The sequence below is a fragment of the Triticum aestivum genome, chromosome 5D, assembly GCF_018294505.1.
Source record: "Triticum aestivum cultivar Chinese Spring chromosome 5D, IWGSC CS RefSeq v2.1, whole genome shotgun sequence".
NCBI classification, from domain to species: Eukaryota; Viridiplantae; Streptophyta; class Magnoliopsida; order Poales; family Poaceae; genus Triticum; species Triticum aestivum.
This window is the reverse complement of record NC_057808.1, coordinates 374,523,051-374,539,669: the sequence shown is the minus strand read 5'-3', so window position 1 is coordinate 374,539,669 and position 16,619 is coordinate 374,523,051. Positions and strand designations below refer to the sequence as shown.

General features: G+C 49.6%; 1 protein-coding gene across 2 annotated transcripts; it reads left to right on the top strand.

The window, feature by feature from the left end:
- Window positions 1-14,356: 14,356 nt before the first annotated feature.
- LOC123124997 (uncharacterized) lies at window positions 14,357-15,805 on the top strand. 2 transcript variants are annotated; one of them, XM_044545544.1, is made up of 2 exons: window positions 14,357-15,304; window positions 15,526-15,805. In XM_044545544.1, the coding sequence occupies exons 1-2, from the start codon at window positions 14,492-14,494 to the stop codon at window positions 15,559-15,561; spliced, it is 849 nt and encodes a 282-aa protein (XP_044401479.1). In that variant the 5' UTR covers window positions 14,357-14,491; the 3' UTR covers window positions 15,562-15,805. The 2 variants fall into 2 exon arrangements, with proteins under 2 accessions (XP_044401479.1, XP_044401478.1); XM_044545543.1 differs by having other exon boundaries at window positions 15,431-15,805.
- Window positions 15,806-16,619: the final 814 nt, after the last annotated feature.

Below are 16,619 nucleotides of genomic sequence, written 5' to 3'. Positions count from 1 at the left end.
ATGAACATGAGGGAACAAATGTGGAGGAGAATGAGTTTGAGACCTTTATGGGTAAACTCAAGGGTAAATCCAAGAAGCACTTCGTTGCTCTCTTGGAACAACTTGGTGAAGCCAATGACATGATCGAGGCTCACGAAGATACCATCTCTAAGATGGAGGGGCATATTCATGACTATGCCAATGAGATTTCGGATCTTTCCAATGCTCTTGAGGAAGAGTGTGGTCTTCGTTTGGCTCTTGAGGAGTCACACAACGATGATCATGCTAAGTTAAAGAAAGATCTTGATCATGCTCTTGTTGTTTCTCGTGTGCTAAACTCCGAGAAGGCAAAGCTTGGGGTTAATCTTGCTAGACTCAAAGAGGAGTTTTACATTCTCGACAAGGCTCACAAAGTCTTGAAGGGTGTTGATGCTAGCCTCAAGGAGTCTCATGATCAACTCCAAGTGAAGCTAACCAAGGAGAAAGCCACATTTCCTCATATGGTGTTAATTGATAATGCAAATGCTACTAAACCATGTTGTGAGCATGTGCATCTTGTTGAGGAGAATGCTAAGTTAAAGGAGCAGCTTGAGAAGGGTCTTGTGTCTTGCATACAAGGCGAGAAGAACCTCAACGACCTTTTGAGCAATCAAAAGGAAGTTGTGGACAAGGAAGGGGTTGGGTACGCACCCAAGTCCAAGATCAAGAAGAAGAATGACAAGGCCAAACGACCTCCCCCTCTTAAGCAAACCTTTGTGAAGGAGGGAGAGGGTGCTACTAAGGATGGGAAGAAGAACACCGTGAAGGGTGGTGATGCCAAGATGGGGAACACTTCCCTTCTCAACAAAGCCGTCGACTTTAACCCTTCTTATGTGTTGTGTCGTGCTAGTGATGGACATGTTTTTGCCAAATTTGTCGGTTCTCCTTGTGAGTACATTGAGTGGTCTATTTGGGTTCCTAAGACCCTTGTTACTAACATCAAAGGACCCATTACAAAATGGGTACCTAAAACCAAGCATTGATCTCCTGTAGGTGTTTGCTTCCGGTGGGGGATCATGGTTGCTCGATAGTGGAGCTACAAATCATATGACCGGAAGCAAGGACTTGGTGGTGGACATGCACAAGATTCCATCTATGCCCACCAATGTCGAGTGGGGTGATGCCTCGTCTTCTAAGGTATTGGGACTCGGCAAGGTTGTCATTTCTCATGATCTCACGATCGAGAAGGTCATGCTTGTTGAGTCCCTTGCATACAATTTACTTTCGTTCGTCAACTTGCAATCATGGGCTTTGCCACTTTCTTTGATATTGATACCGTGGCCCTCTTGTGGAGCAAGATTCTTAAAGTAGCCTTTGTTGGGCATGTCGAGAACAGTCTATATGTGATTAACTTTTCGGAGCGACCCACTAAGACCGCGACATGCCTAATGGCTAAAGTTGACGTGGGATGGCTTTGGCATCGCCATTTAGACCATGTCAATATGAGATCTTTGCAAAGTCTTCTCAAGGGGGACCATGTCCGTGGACTAACGAATGTTAGTTTTGCTAAAGATCGTGCTTGCAATGCTTTTATCAAAGGAAAGCTACATGAGAAGGCTCACCCTCCCACGACTATCATTTACTCGAAGAGGCCTTTGGAGCTCCTTCATTTGGATCTCTTTGGGCCTCCATCCTTTGATAGTCTTGGGGGTAGGAAGTATTGCTTGGTGATTGTGGATGACTATTCAAGATACACTTGGGTGTATTTCTTCAAGAGGAAGAGCGAGACCCAACAAACCGTCATTGACTTTGCAAATGAAGCCCAACGTCAACACAATGCAAAGATCTTGACAATAAGTGACAACGGCACCGAGTTCAAGAACTACACCTTGGATGAGTTTCTTAGTGATGAGGGGATCAAGCATCAATATTCCGCACCTTAGACCCCTCAACAAAACGGTGTTGCGGAGAGGAAGAACCGGACGTTGATGGATGTGGCAAGGACCATGATGGCAGAGTTCAAGTCTCCATACAACTTTTGGGCCGAAGCCATCAACACCGCGTGTCATGCATCCAATCGGCTCTACCTCCGCAAGGGCTTGAACAAGACTCCATATGAGATACTCACCGGTAACAAGCCCAACCTCAAGTACTTTCGGGTGTTCGGGTGTAAGTGTTTCATTCTCAAGAAAGGTGTTCCTTTGTCTAAATTTGAAGCTAGAGCATATGAGGGCATTTTTGTTGGTTATGCTACAAACTCTCATGCTTACCGTGTCCTCAATAAATCCACGAGACTTATTGAGGAGACGTGTAACGTGGAGTTTGATGAGAATAACGGCTCCCAAGTGGAGCAAAGTGGCACTTGTGATGTAGGTGATGAAATTCCTCCTCAAGCCATAAGAAGAATGGGTGTTGGTTTTATCCTACCCATTGAGGAACCCCTTGTGGCCGAAGGAGAAGGACAATGCTCCACTCAAGTGGAGCCATCACCAACCCAAGGCCCACAAGCCTCCGAAGAACAAAGTGAAGGCCCTCAACCTCATGAACAAGACCAAGGGCAAGATCATGCTCAAGACGGTGTTGACACACCAAGTGATGTCCAAGGTCAAGTTCTCTCCTCCGAGCAAGTTCAAGATCAAGAACAAGCTCAAGACGACGCTCAAGATGATCAAGTGACCGCTCCTCAACTCACCACCGAGGAGGAATTGGAGCGTCGTGCCGCCAAGATTGCATCCAAGCTCTCCACCAAGGGTCATCTCATGAAAAATGTGCTTGGAAGCATTCAAAAGGGGGTAAGCACTCGTAGACAATTGGCAAACTATTGTGAACATCACGCGTTTGTCTCTTGTGTTGAGCCCCAAAAGGTATATGAAGCCCTCGAAGATCCGGATTGGCTTAATGCCATGCATGAAGAACTCAACAACTTCGAGTACAACAAGGTGTGGAGATTGGTGCCAAGGCCAACGGGGAACCACAATGTCATTGGAACCAAGTGGATATTCAAGAACAAGCAAGATGCTCATGGGACCATCATTCGCAACAAGGCAAGATTGGTGGCACAAGGCTACTCCCAAGTCGAGGGTATCGACTACGGTGAAACCTTTGCTCCCGTTGCTCGCCTTGAATCCATTCGTTTGTTGATTGCTTATGCTTCTCATCACAACTTTAAGTTGCAACAAATGGATGTGAAGAGTGCTTTTCTTAATGGTCCTATTAATGAGTTCGTATATGTCAAGCAACCCCCCGGGTTCGAGGATCCCTACTTTCCCGATCATGTGTATCAACTCGACAAGGCACTCTATGGCCTTAAACAAGCCCCACGTGCGTGGTATGACCACCTTACCGAGTTGTTACAAGACCGTGGATTTGAAGTTGGGCTAATCGACCCCACACTTTTTACTAAGAAGGTCAAAGGGGAGTTGTTTGTGTGCCAACTTTATGTTGATGATATTATCTTTGGTTCCCCTAACAAAGCTTTCAATGAGGAATTTGCCGCTCTCATGACCTCAAAGTTCAAGATGTCTTCCATGGGAGAGTTGAAGTTCTTTCTCGGGTTCGAAGTGAAGCAAAGAAGAGAAGGAACCTTCATCAACCAAGCCAAATACACTCAAGACATGCTCAAGAGATTCAAGCTAAGTGATGTCAAGCCGGCTTCCACTCCAATGCCCACCAAGTGCCAACTTGACATCGATCCCAATGGTAAAGCGGTGGATCAAAAGGTATATCGTTCCATGATTGGATCCTTACTTTACCTTTGTGCATCTAGACCGGATATCATGTTGAGTGTGGGAATTTGTGCACGTTTTCAAGCCGCACCTAAGGAAAGCCACTTTGTGGCGGTCAAGCGAATCTTTCGATATTTGGCTCATACCTCAAACTTTGGCTTATGGTACCCAAGAGGAGCAAACTTCAAGCTTGTAGGGTATTCGGACTCCGATTGGGCGGGAGACAAAGTGGATAGGAAGTCCACTTCCGGAGGGTGTCAATTCCTTGGTTGCTCTTTGGTAAGTTGGTCTTCTAAAAAGCGAAGTTGTGTGTCTCTCTCGTCCGCCGAAGCGGAGTATGTGGCGGCCGGCAGTTGTTGTGCACAACTCTTATGGATGAGGCAAACTTTAAAGGATTACGGTGTCATTTGTGACAAAGTGCCTCTTTGTTGTGACAATGAAAGTGCCATCAAGATTTCTCTCAACCCGGTGCAACACTTCAAGACGAAGCATATTGAGATTCGGTATCACTTCATCCAGGATCACATTAGGAGAGGGGAGATCGAGCTCAACTACGTCAACACTCATGATAACCTTGCAGATATTTTCACGAAGCCGTTGGATGAAGCAAGATTTCGCGAGTTAAGGCATGAGCTAAATATCATTGATTCGAGCAATATTGCTTGAACCCTTGCACACCCCACCATACTCAACTTGTTGTCTTGTTTAGATGTAGGCATGGACATAGGGGGAGTGTTGTTCACTCAATGAAGTCTCCCTCCCCTATTATGCATAAATTGATCAACTCTTTCACATTAGCCATTTTTGATGGTACTTGTGCTTCAAAAACGAGTTTTGGTCATGGGCCCAAGAATAATTCTTCGCGGTGCCATATCAATTGACTCAAACATAGGTGGCTCCGGCCACTGCCCTCTCTTTGGAGAGGTTGTGTCTCGTGGTTGATTCTTGTTGTCTTTTGCCTTTCTCTCTTCGTGTTGAGCGTGTTCTTATGGTGTCTCGTTTGCTTGAAGATTCCGTGCGAAGACCACTTTTTCTTGTGTTTGAAACGTGCATCTTCTTGAGCTCACGGTACTACCGCGGCCTGCCACGGTACTACCGCGTGTGGAGTGCACGGTACTACCGCACCTAGCGCAACAGTAATTTTTTACTGCCGCCTGGGAGAGCGGTACTACCGCTTCGGTGCGGCACTTCTGCCAGAGCGGTACTACCGCGATGAAGCGCGGTACTACCACGCTGACGCGTGCGCATGGGGGTTATGACCCGGGCAGGGGGAGTTCCAACTCCCCCACACCCATTCATTTGTCTCTCTCCCCGCCACCCCTCTCTCTCCTGCTCAAGAACGGCGCCGGAGACCCTCGCCGGATCTCCGTCTGGGCCACTCTCCTCGGATTCCGACCGGTGGGATCGTTCCCCACCACTTCCTCTTGCCATGGAACAAGGTTTCTCCCCAAATCCCTCTCCCTTTTGTTCGTTCTTTTTGTCTCTAGGTTTTAGGGGAGATGCATGTGTTCTTGAGATTTTAGGCCAAATCTATGCAAGAGTAGGATGTAGGAGAGTTGTGTAGCGTGGAAATTATACTTGATATGTTGTGCCGTGGTAGATTCGATCAACCGTTGTACCACCGCGTTTTCGCGGTTGTTTTCAGATTCAAAGTTCGGATCTGACGCCGTGCGGTACTACCGCACCTATTGTGCGGTACTACCGCGTGTCCGGTACTACCGCCCGTCAGGTGCGGTACTACCGCACAAGCCGTAGTACTAAAGTTCTACTACCGCTCCAAGCCCCGGTACTACCGTGCCCTCACACGGTACTACCGCGACTAGGATCGGTACTAAAATTTTAGTACCACGCAACTTGGTAGTACTACCGTTGTTGTCCAATATTCCTCTTGGCAACTATCGCGTATGCTTTCTATATGTTTCCTGTGTCTTGCTGAGGTCTTTGCATTGATTCTTCTCGTGTTTTGTTTGTGGCTTTTGCTTTGTGTCCTAGGTGGTGGCTCCGGTGCTCCTGCTCGCCGTTCCAATCCCAGTCGTGACACTGGCTCCAAGCGTCTGCGAAAACAAGATGAAGCTCCAGAGGGCTCCAGTGCCCCCAAGCGCAATGTCAAGTCCTCCGCCAGCAAGTACAAGGAACCCGCAAAGGGCATGGACGAGATTCCACTTTCTGAGTTTATCCCTCGAAGGCAGATCAATCCATATGTGAATGCCCGTGCTATCTTCAGAGGCAATGACTTGTTTTGGACCAAGCAGCAGACTCTCATCTATCTGGATGTGATCAAGGCCAAGCAAAACACCTACGTGGATGTCAAGTGGATTGACATGAATCACATGAGGCAGGCCAAGCACCGTGATTACTTTGGAGAAGCTCTGGATTTGGTGGAGCAGTTTGGCATTGAGCATGTGATCTCCTTCCATCTGGACTTTGACCATGAGCTTATTTGCCAGTTCTTTGCCTCAGTTCACTTCCACACTGGGGAGGATCGAAGAATGACTTGGATGACCAATGGACGTCAGTTGACTGCTACCTGGAAGGTTTTCATGGATCTGCTCCATGTTCCTGATGACAGGCTCACCACGCCCGTAGGTGTTCGCCCTCATGCCAACCCTGAGTCTGCCAGCAAGAACGGGCTTCAGCAGTATTATGTTAAGAAGGTGCTTCCCAGTGGCAAGTTGACGTGTGTGCTGAACCCATTTCTGGACATCATGTATTGCATCTTCCGCAACTCTCTCTTTCCTCGCATTGGCGACAAGGACAAGGTGCATGCCTATCTGGTGGATATGATGCTCCTGTGCGAGGAGGCGCGTGTGTCTCAGTCTCAAGCACTTGATGTCTCACATATCATGTGGTGTGAGCTTCGGTTCGCGGTATTCAACCGCAAGGTACCTATCTATGGACCGTACCTGTTTATGTTGATCTCCAAGACTTGGGAGAAGTTGTTCCCTGGTGATGAGTTCCTTGCTCCAGACTGGATTCGACATGAGTCCATCAGTCTCCGTGTCAAGCCCAAGTGGGCCAACACTACTACTCGTGCTGAGGCGACGGCGGCTAAGAGGGCTGTTGATGAGGAGGAGGCAGAGGCTGAGGCTGCTGCTGAGGACTGTACTGCTGGGTATACCCATCGTTCCTCTGAGCCCTCGTGGGCCAAGAAGCTGAAGGACAAGATGAAGACTCTGTTCTGCATGCAGGCAAAGGGGCAGTACATGACTCACGTTGCTTCCAAGGAGACTCGCCGCCGCGACAAGAAGATCATAAAGGTTTTTGGTGAGGCAGAATCCAGCGGGTCAGAGAGGCACATCACTCCAGAGGTAGAATGGATGGCGAAGCAAGGCTACAGGTGGACTGATTCTGAGGAGGACATCGAGGAGACCGTCCCCGCCGCCGAGTCTGACGAGGAGCGTTGGAGCGATTACTCTGCCTGAGCCACCCCTTGTGTGTAGGTGTCCTCTCTGCCTTTTTGGCGTCTCGATGCCAAAGGGGGAGAGAGTGTAGGGATTTGCTTGCGAGTCGTGTGTCGTGTTTGGTTTGTTTGCCTTTTCGTTTGAACCTCGTTTGCTTTGGTTTGGTTTGAGCTTGTGAGACTTATCCACTTATCCTTCATATGGTGTAAGACATATGCACTCTATCTTATCTTAGTGAGCTTATGATATATGGTGCTACTTATGTTATGCTCTTCTTTGCTATCCTGCTTAGTGTTAGCCTTCTATTGCAAGATATGCCTTGTCTATAAAATATAGGGGGAGTGTTGATCCTAGTATGTGTGCCGTGCAGTCCAAAGCACCCATCTAGATTGCACACATCTAGGGGGAGCCCGTCTATATTTTAGAGAGGAGGGGTTTTCGTTTGCTCAATATTATTTTCCTTTGTGCAAATCCCGTATTGTCATCAATCCACCAAAAAGGGGGAGATTGTAAGGGCATATTTATCCCTAAGGTGTTTTGCTGATTGATCACAATGCTTTTGCGGACTAATCGTGTGCCTTGAGTTTCTCAGACGTTTCATCGCTAGGCACAAGACGGTTTGGTGCCCCTCGAAGACTATTGAAGACGGCGTTCTTTTTACGTTTTTTTGGTGGAATTGAGTCGTAGGAAAGCCGTACTATCAAGAGGGGGTCCGCTTCGGAAAGGTTCGGTTGGAATCATCACGTACACGTTTTCTTCCTTGTCTCCACCTTTCCCCTTGCGCTTTGGAGCATCCTCCGTTTATCCTCTTTGCATTATGTCTTGGTTGCTGATTTTGGGCTCGCGGTAGTACTGCTCCCCGGAGCGGTAGTACCGCAGGAACCTGCGGTAGTACTGGACCTCGGCGCGGTAGTACCGCAGGAGCCCACGGTAGTACCGCTCCTCAGGAGCTATAGTACCGTGCCCCCCAGGCCAAGTGCCGCTGCAATGCGGTAGTAGGGGCGGATGTAATTTTTTACATCCGCGCCCTCCGCGGTAGTACCGCACCTTGTGCGCGGTAGTACCGCGCGCCCTGGCCTGGCTCAGCCGCCACGCGGTAGTACCGCTCGCCATTTGCGGTAGTACCGTGTCGGACTTTTGCATCGATTGTTTTCCAGCGAAAGTTGGCACGGATGTAATTTTATTCATCCGCGTCCTTATAAGGCCAGTCCAGTCTAGCCTTGCGGTAGTACCGCAAGGGGGTGCGGTAGTACCGCGCCAGCGGTAGTACCGCCCTCCGCCTCTGCGCGTCAGGCTTGTCCTCGCTCCTGCTGTGGCTACGGTAGTACCATGGGCTGTCACCGTAGTACCGTGAGGCCTTGCGGTAGTACCGCTTGCCTGGTGCGGTAGTACCGCAAGTCGCGGGCTGGTTAGGTGGATAATGGTTGGATTTAGTTCTCGACTATAAAAGGGGTGTCTTCTTCCTCTAGTTGACCACTTCTTCCAACCCTAAGCTCCATTGTTGCTCCAAGCTCCATTTTCGCCCGATCTCACTCCCTAGCCAATCAAACTTGTTGATTTGCCCGGGATTGGTTGAGAAGGCCCCGATCTACACTTCCACCAAGAGAAATTTGATTCCCCCCCACTAATCCCTTGCGGATCTTGTTACTCTTGGGTGTTTGAGCACCCTAGACGGTTGAGGTCACCGCAGAGCCATAGTCCATTGTGGTGAAGCTTCATGGTGTCGTTGGGAGCCTCCAATTAAGTTGTGGAGATTGCCCCAACCTTGTTTGTAAAGGTTCGGTCGCCGCCTCCAAGGGCACCAATAGTGGAATCACGACATCTCGCATTGTGTGAGGGCATGAGGAGAATACGGTGGCCCTAGTGGCTTCTTGGGGAGCATTGTGCCTCCACACCGCTCCAACGGAGACGTACTTCCCCTCAAAGGGAAGGAACTTCGGTAACACATCCTGGTCTTCACCGGCTCCACTCTTGGTTATCTCGTGCCTTTACTTGTGCAAGCTTATTTGTGTTATATCTCTTGCTTGCTTGTGTGCTTATTGTTGTTGCATCATATAGGTTGCTCACCTAGTTGCATATCTAGACAACCTACTTTGATGCAAAGTTTAAATTGGTAAAGAAAAGCTAAAAATTGTTAGTTGCCTATTCACCCCCTCCCCCTCTAGTCAACTATATCGATCCTTTCAACTACGATGAGACTTTCTCACCCGTAGCGATGCTTAAGTCTGTCCGAATCATGTTAGCAATTGTCGCATTTTATGATTATGAAATTTGGCAAATGGATGTCAAAACTGCATTCCCGAATGGATTTCTGGAAGAAGAGTTGTATATGATGCAACCAAAAGGTTTTGTCGATCCAAAGGGTGCTAAAAAATGTGCAAGCTCCAGCGATCCATTTATGGACTGGTGCAAGCCTCTCGGAGTTGGAATAAACATTTTGATAGTGTGATCAAAGCATATGGTTTTATACAGACTTCTGGAGAAGCCTGTATTTACAAGAAAGTGAGTGGGAGCTCTGTAGCATTTCTAGTATTATATGTGGATGACATATTGTTGATTGGAAATGATATAGAATTTCTGGATAGCATAAAATGATACTTGAATAAGTGTTTTTTCTATGAAAGACCTCGGTGAAGCTGCTTACATATTGGGCATCAAGATATATAGAGATAGATCAAGACACTTAATTGGACTTTCACAAAGCACATACCTTGATAAGATTTTTAAGAAGTTCAAAATGGATCAGTCAACGAAAGGGTTCTTGCCTGTGTTACAAGGAGTGAAGTTGAGTGAGACTCAATGCCCAACCACTGCAGAAGATAGAGAGAAAATGAAGTCATTCCCCATGCCTCCGCCATAGGTTCTATCATGTATGCAATGTTGTGTAGCAGACCTGATGTGTGCCTTGCTATAAGTATAGTAGGGAGGTACCAAAGTAATCCAGGAGTGGATCACTGGACAGCGGTCAAGAACATCCTGAAATACCTGGAAAGGACTAAGGATATGTTTCTCGTCTATGGAGGTGACAAAGAGCTCGTTGTAAACGGTTACGTCGATGCAAGCTTTGACACTGGTCCGGATGACTCTAAGTCACAAATCGGATACATGTTTATATTGAATGGTGGAGCTGTTAGTTGGTGCAGTTCCAAACAGAGCGTCGTGGCGGGATCTACATGTGAAGCGGAGTACATAGCTACTTCGGAAGCAGCAAATGAAGGAGTCTGGTTGAAGGAGTTCATATCCGATCTAGGTGCCATACCTAGTGCATCGGGTCCAATGAAAATCTTGTGACAATACTGGTGCAATTGCCTTGGCAAAGGAATCCAGATTTCACAAGAAAACCAAGCACATCAAGAGACGCTTCAAATCCATCCGTCATCAAGTGTCGGAAGGGGACATAGAGATTTGCAAGATACATACGGATCTGAATGTTGCAGACCCGTTGACTAAGTCTCTCTCACGAGCAAAACATGATCAGCACCAAGACTCCATGGGTGTTAGACTCATTACAATGTAATCTAGATTATTGACTCTAGTGCAAGTGGGCGACTGAAGGAAATATGCCCTAGAGACAATAATAAAGTTGTTATTTATATTTCCTTCTATCATGCTAAATGTTTATTATTCATGCTAGAATTGTATTAACCGGAAACTTAGTACATGTGTGAATACATAGACAGACAGAGTGTCACTAGTATGCCTCTACTTGACTAGCTCGTTAATCAAAGATGGTTAAGTTTCCTAGCTATAGACATGAGTTGTCATTTGATGAATGGGATCACATCATTAGAGAATGATGTGATTGACAAGACCCATCCGTTAGCTTAGCACTATGATCGTTTAGTTTGTTGCTATTGCTTTCTTCATGACTTATACATGTTCCTATGACTATGAGATTATGCAACTCCCGAATACCGGAGGAACACTTAGTGTGCTATCAAACGTCACAACATAACTGGGTGATTATAAAGATGCTCTACAGGTGTCTTCGATGGTGTTTGTTGAGTTGGCATAGATCGAGATTAGGATTTGTCACTCCGTGTATCGGAGAGGTATATCTGGGCCCTCTCGGTAATGCACATCACTATAAGCCTTGCAAGCAATGTGACTAATGAGTTAGTTGCGGGATGATGCTTTACGGAACGAGTAAAGAGACTTGCCGGTAACGAGATTGAACTAGGTATGGTGATACCGACGATCGAATCTCGGGCAAGTAACATACCGATGACAAAGGGAACAACGTATGTTGTTATGCGGTTTGACCGATAAAGATCTTCGTAGAATATGTAGGATCCAATATGAGCATCCAGGTTCCGCTATGGTTTATTGGCCGGAGATGTGTCTCGGTCATGTCTACATAGTTCTCGAACCCGTAGGGTCTGCACGCTTAAAGTTCGGTGACAATTTATATTATGAGTTTATGTGATTTGATGACCGAAGGTTGTTTGGAGTCCCGGATGAGATCATGGACATGACGAGGAGTCTCGAAATGGTCGAGAGATAAATATTCATATATTGGAAGGCTACATTCGGACACCGGAATTGTTCGGGTCGTTTCTGATAAGTTCGGAGTACCCGGGGTTACCGGAACCCCCCCCCCCTCCACGGGAAGCTATTGGGCCTCATGGGCCTTAGTGGAAAAGAGAGAGGGCCGGCCAGGAGGTGGCGCGCGCCCCCTTGCCCCAATCCGAATTGGACAAGGGGAGGGGGCGGCGCCCCCTCCTTCCTTCTCTCCTCGTCCTCCTTCCCCCCTTCTCCCACTTGGAATAGGAAAAGGGGGGCCGAATCCTACTAGGTTTGGAGTCCTAGTAGGACACCACCCCATGGAGCGCCTCCTCCCTTGGCCGGCCTCCTCCCCCCTCCTTTATATACGTGGGGAGGGGCGCACCCTAGAACACACAAGTTGATCTTTTAGCCATGTGCGGTGCCCCCCTCCACAGAAACACACCTTGGTCATAGTCGTAGTGCTTAGGCGAAGCCCTGCGCCAGTAACTTCATCATCACCGTCACCACGCCGTCGTGCTGACGAAACTCTCCCTCGGCCTCAACTGGATCAAGAGTTCGAGGGACGTCACCGAGCTGAACGTGTGCAAATCACGGAGGTGCCGTGCGTTCGGTACTTGGATCGGTTGAATCGCGAAGACGTTCGACTACATCAACTGCGTTACTTAACGCTTCTGCTTTCGGTCTACGAGGGTACGTGGAGACACTCTCCCCGTTCGTTGCTATGCTTCTCCTAGATAGATCTTGCGTGATCGTAGGAATTTTTTTGAAATACTACGTTCCCCAACAATCTTCATCAACCTTGCGGCCTCCATGATGATGCATGAGTAGTTCGTACATGACCTACGGGTCCATAGCAATAGCTAGATCTCTCTCTCTCTCTCTCTCTCTCTCTCTTAAATACAATGTTCTCTTCGGAGATCGATTTGATGTAATCCTTTTGCGATGTGTTTGCTGGGATGCGATGAATTATGTGTTTATGATCAGATTATTCATTGAAAGTAATCGAGTCTTTGCCGAACTTTATTATGTGTGAGTTTATAGCTATGTATTTATCTTCGATCTATCCATTTAGTTTGGCCAACTAGATTGATGTATCTTCAGTGGGGGAGGCGCACGGTAGTAGGTTCAATATTCCAGTGTCTTTACTTTGTGACAGGAGGAGTAGCCAGGCACGTATTTTTATTGTTGCTACTAATGGTAAAACGACGGGGTTCGAACATATTATTTGATCTTACTTTGTCTATATTATGTCTTCGTGCTCCAAGCATTACTTTGTTTGTTATGAACTTAATACCTTAAGATGCATCTTGGATAGCGGTCGAGGGGTGGAGTAATAATAGTAGATGCAGAATCATTTCGGTCTACTTGTCACGGACGTAATGCCTATATATTGATCATACCATGAATAACGTCATAACTATGTGCTTTTTTATCAATTGCCCAACAGTAATTTCATCCACCGTTACTACGCTCATGAGAGAGATGCCTCTAGTTGAAGCTATGGCCCCGGTTCCATTCACTTTGTATTACTAAAACTCTAAATACCTTGCTGCAATTTATTATCTTTTTATTTTGTTTTCCAATTTATCAATCTATCATTACAAGAATTGATCCTTGCAACTAACGAGTACAAGGGGATTGACAACCCTCTTTCCCGCGTTGGATGCAAGTATTTGTTTTGTATGTGTGCAGGTACTATTTACATTTGTTTGCGTGAGTCTCCTACTGGTTTGATAAACCTTGGTTCTTAACTGAGGAAAATATTATTTGCTACTATACTACATCACCCTTCCTCTTCGGGGAAATCCCAACGCCTATTTTTATTAGTTGGTCCGCTTGTCACCCACCCGTCCCTCTCAGTATTTTTATTAGCTGGCTCACCCCCACCGCTCGATGCGCACTCTGCTCCGATGCGCCCCTGCTCCGCCCCGCTCGAGCGCCCTCGCCGCCCGTGCACCGGCCCGCTCGCCGCCCTCGGGGTCCTCATCGTCGCTCCGTATCCCGGAGCAAGAGTTGGTCCGGTGGTGCTCTTAGAGCGGGGGTTGGAGGCCGTCGGTGGTGTCGGAGCCGCGAGTCTCCTCCTCCCCACGCCGCGTCGGCCGGCGCGTGCCCTCCTCCGTCAGCTGCGAGCTGCGTGCAGGCGGGCGGCTGGACGGGAGGCGGGTGCAAGCGCAGCGGCCGTGGCGGGACTCGTGAGCGGGCGGGCGGGGCAGGAGCGGCAGGACACGGGACGTGGAAGCGGGCGGGCACGGCGGCAGCGGCGGGACATGGGCGCGGCAGGATCGGCAGGACGCGGGCACAACGGCCGTGGCGGGATGCTGGAGCGGGCGGACGCGGGAGGACGAGGGCACGGCGGAGGCGGCGGGACGTGGGAGCGGCAGACGCGGCGGCGGGACACGGGTGCGGCAGGACGCGGGCGCGGCAAGATCAACAGGACGCCGGTGCGACAGCGGGCGCACAAGAGCTCGGTGCTAGCGTCGACGAGCAGTTCAGAGTGGCGGCCCATCAGGTGTTTGACGAAATGCCGGGTTGCACATGCCCAAAATGCGTCTGTCCTGCGTTGGGCATACTGGCTAACCTAAATGAAAAACGGACATGGATGTCCGATCGGTCGATCGAAACAGACAGAAAACGAACAAAATCCGCGTCTGTTTGGTTCGCTGCGTTGGAATTGGTCTAACCGAACAAGGCCGCGGTTTATTCATGCTAGTTTTCCGAATCACAAAAAAAAAGCTTAAAACCATTGATGATTTTTGGTGTGCTCAGATGGGAGCATGTTGAGGAGAGCAGGCGCGCCTCTCGTTTCCATACTCTCGCACACCACAGCGACGGCCCGGGCCCGGAGGCCCACATATGCTCTGATGATTCTCATCGCAATCCGCAACCACGTCTTGGACCTCGATGCCGTCAGCGTGGCGCCGCTCGGTAAGGCGCCGCGCGCCCGTGAGCGAGCGGGAGGAGGGCCGGCGGGAGCTGGGGCGTAGGGTGGAGGAGCTGGAGGAGGCGGTCGAGGGGCTTCGTGGGGAGAAGAACGCGGCGGAGGCGGAGGAAGCGGCGCTGTGCGCGGAGCTGAACGCGGAGCGCGGTGCGGCGGAGTCCGCGGCGCGCGAGACCATGTCGATGATCGAGCGGCTTCAGCGGGAGAAGGCGGCCGCGCTCCTGGAAGCGCGCCAGTTCCGCCGACTGGCCGAGGGACGCGTCGAGCGCGACCGGCAGCTCCACAACGAGCTCGCGTCGTTGTCGGCCCTCGCCGGCGGTTACCTCGCCCTCCTCCACGCCCACGGCATCGGCCCCGCCGACGAGAACTGTTACCATGAGGAGGAGCGTCCCGTAGAAGTAGAACACGTCGAACCGAAGGTCGACGGGGAGTGTAGCGGCGCTGGCGGCGAGAGTGTCATGGTGGTCAAGAAGTCGGTCCCGCCGCCTCCCGCGGAGGAGATGGAGTACACGAAAGACATGGGGTGCGCGGCCGCGGCGAAGGCCGTGGCTGTGGAGTACACGGAAGAGGAGCGCGTGGATGGCGCGCTGGACCTGTACGCGAGGGTCGAGGCGCTGGAGGCGGGCAGGGCGGCCACACGGAGGGAGGTGGCGGCGCTGCGAGCCGAGCCAGCGCGAGCGGTGCTAGCAAGGGACATGGCACGGCGCCTGTGTCGTGAATCCGCGGCCGTCACGATGGCGCAGAAGCCGCGCTTCTCCGTGGTCGCCATTTGCGAGGTACGTATACTAGCATCATTCGCAGGCCTGCAGGTCTGACTCAGTCTTTCTCTGACGCTATTAGCATGCAGTACTCCGGTTCACAACGTTCGTAGTAGTAACTTCAAATTCATTTAATTTGTACAGTGGTTCTTCCCCATGATCCTAAGGAGCAAGAGATGTTTTACGGCCAGGTCCGCGCAAGTGGCGCTTCTGACCAAAAATGTTCTTCTGTCTTTCAGTCGCAGTTTTCACAAGACGCGAAGAACGTTTCCTGAATCTCTCACGCTGGCGTTTGGCTTGTCGTCGGCGCTCCTCGGCATGCTTCTACTTCTAGAGAGATTCACGGCTGCAGCGCATCGCCGCCGGCGATCATTGCTGGACTCATAGCAGCTGTTGATAGGCTATATATAGGTCCTGCAACCAAAAGCATGTGATTCAAGCACGTCTTCTAACTTACTGTACATTTGAAGTGCCGCGTAAACAATAATCCGTAATGCAGTTTTTCTTTTAATGTTGGTATAGGAGAGCTCGCTGCATCAGGCTTGAATCTTTACATAGCTCTGCTAGTTTTTTCTTTCGAATATCTTTTTTGTTGACGAACTTTTCTTTCGAATATCGGGTGCCCACTGACCACACGCTCTGTTCATGACGTGCTCTCACGCCGTGCACATGATATAACGAACTCCCTGCATGTAGGTTGTAAGGCATCTACGGCCTGGACTTGCAAATCTGGCCCTTCAAACGCCCGCGACACGCCTTAAATATTATACCGTACATTCACATACCGTAAATTTCTATCCTTGAATTGCAATCCATGCACGTCGATCATACGGTATAAACTGTTTGAATGCCAAAGTTTAAAACAAATTAAAACAAATCATAGTTCAACAAATCGGACATTGCAAAATGAAATCAATGGCCGAGCGTGACGGATGCCCTCGGTTCACTAGCTGGGCGCCTGCTTCGGGCGGAATGCGTCCTGCTCGTCCTGCTCTGCCTGCATCCGGGCAGCCTCCTCAGCCTGTAGCCGGGCTGCCTGCTCCGCCTGCATCTGGGCCGCCTCCTCCGCCTGCATTCGGGCCGCAGCCGCCCTCGCCGCCTCGTAGTCCCTAAGGTCATTGATCTCCTTCTTCTTGTCCGCAACCACTTCTTCGCATGCTCATCCAAGAGGGTCTCGTCCGCCAACATGATCCTCGCATATTCCGCGTCCCGTGTGAGTTCCAACCTCTCCTTCTCAAGCTCTATGTCGCCAAATGTCTTGGCCTTCTCGAACTCCCATTTGATCGCTGCTTGTTGCTTCTCCAACTGGATCTTCTCTCTCTCTCAATTTCGA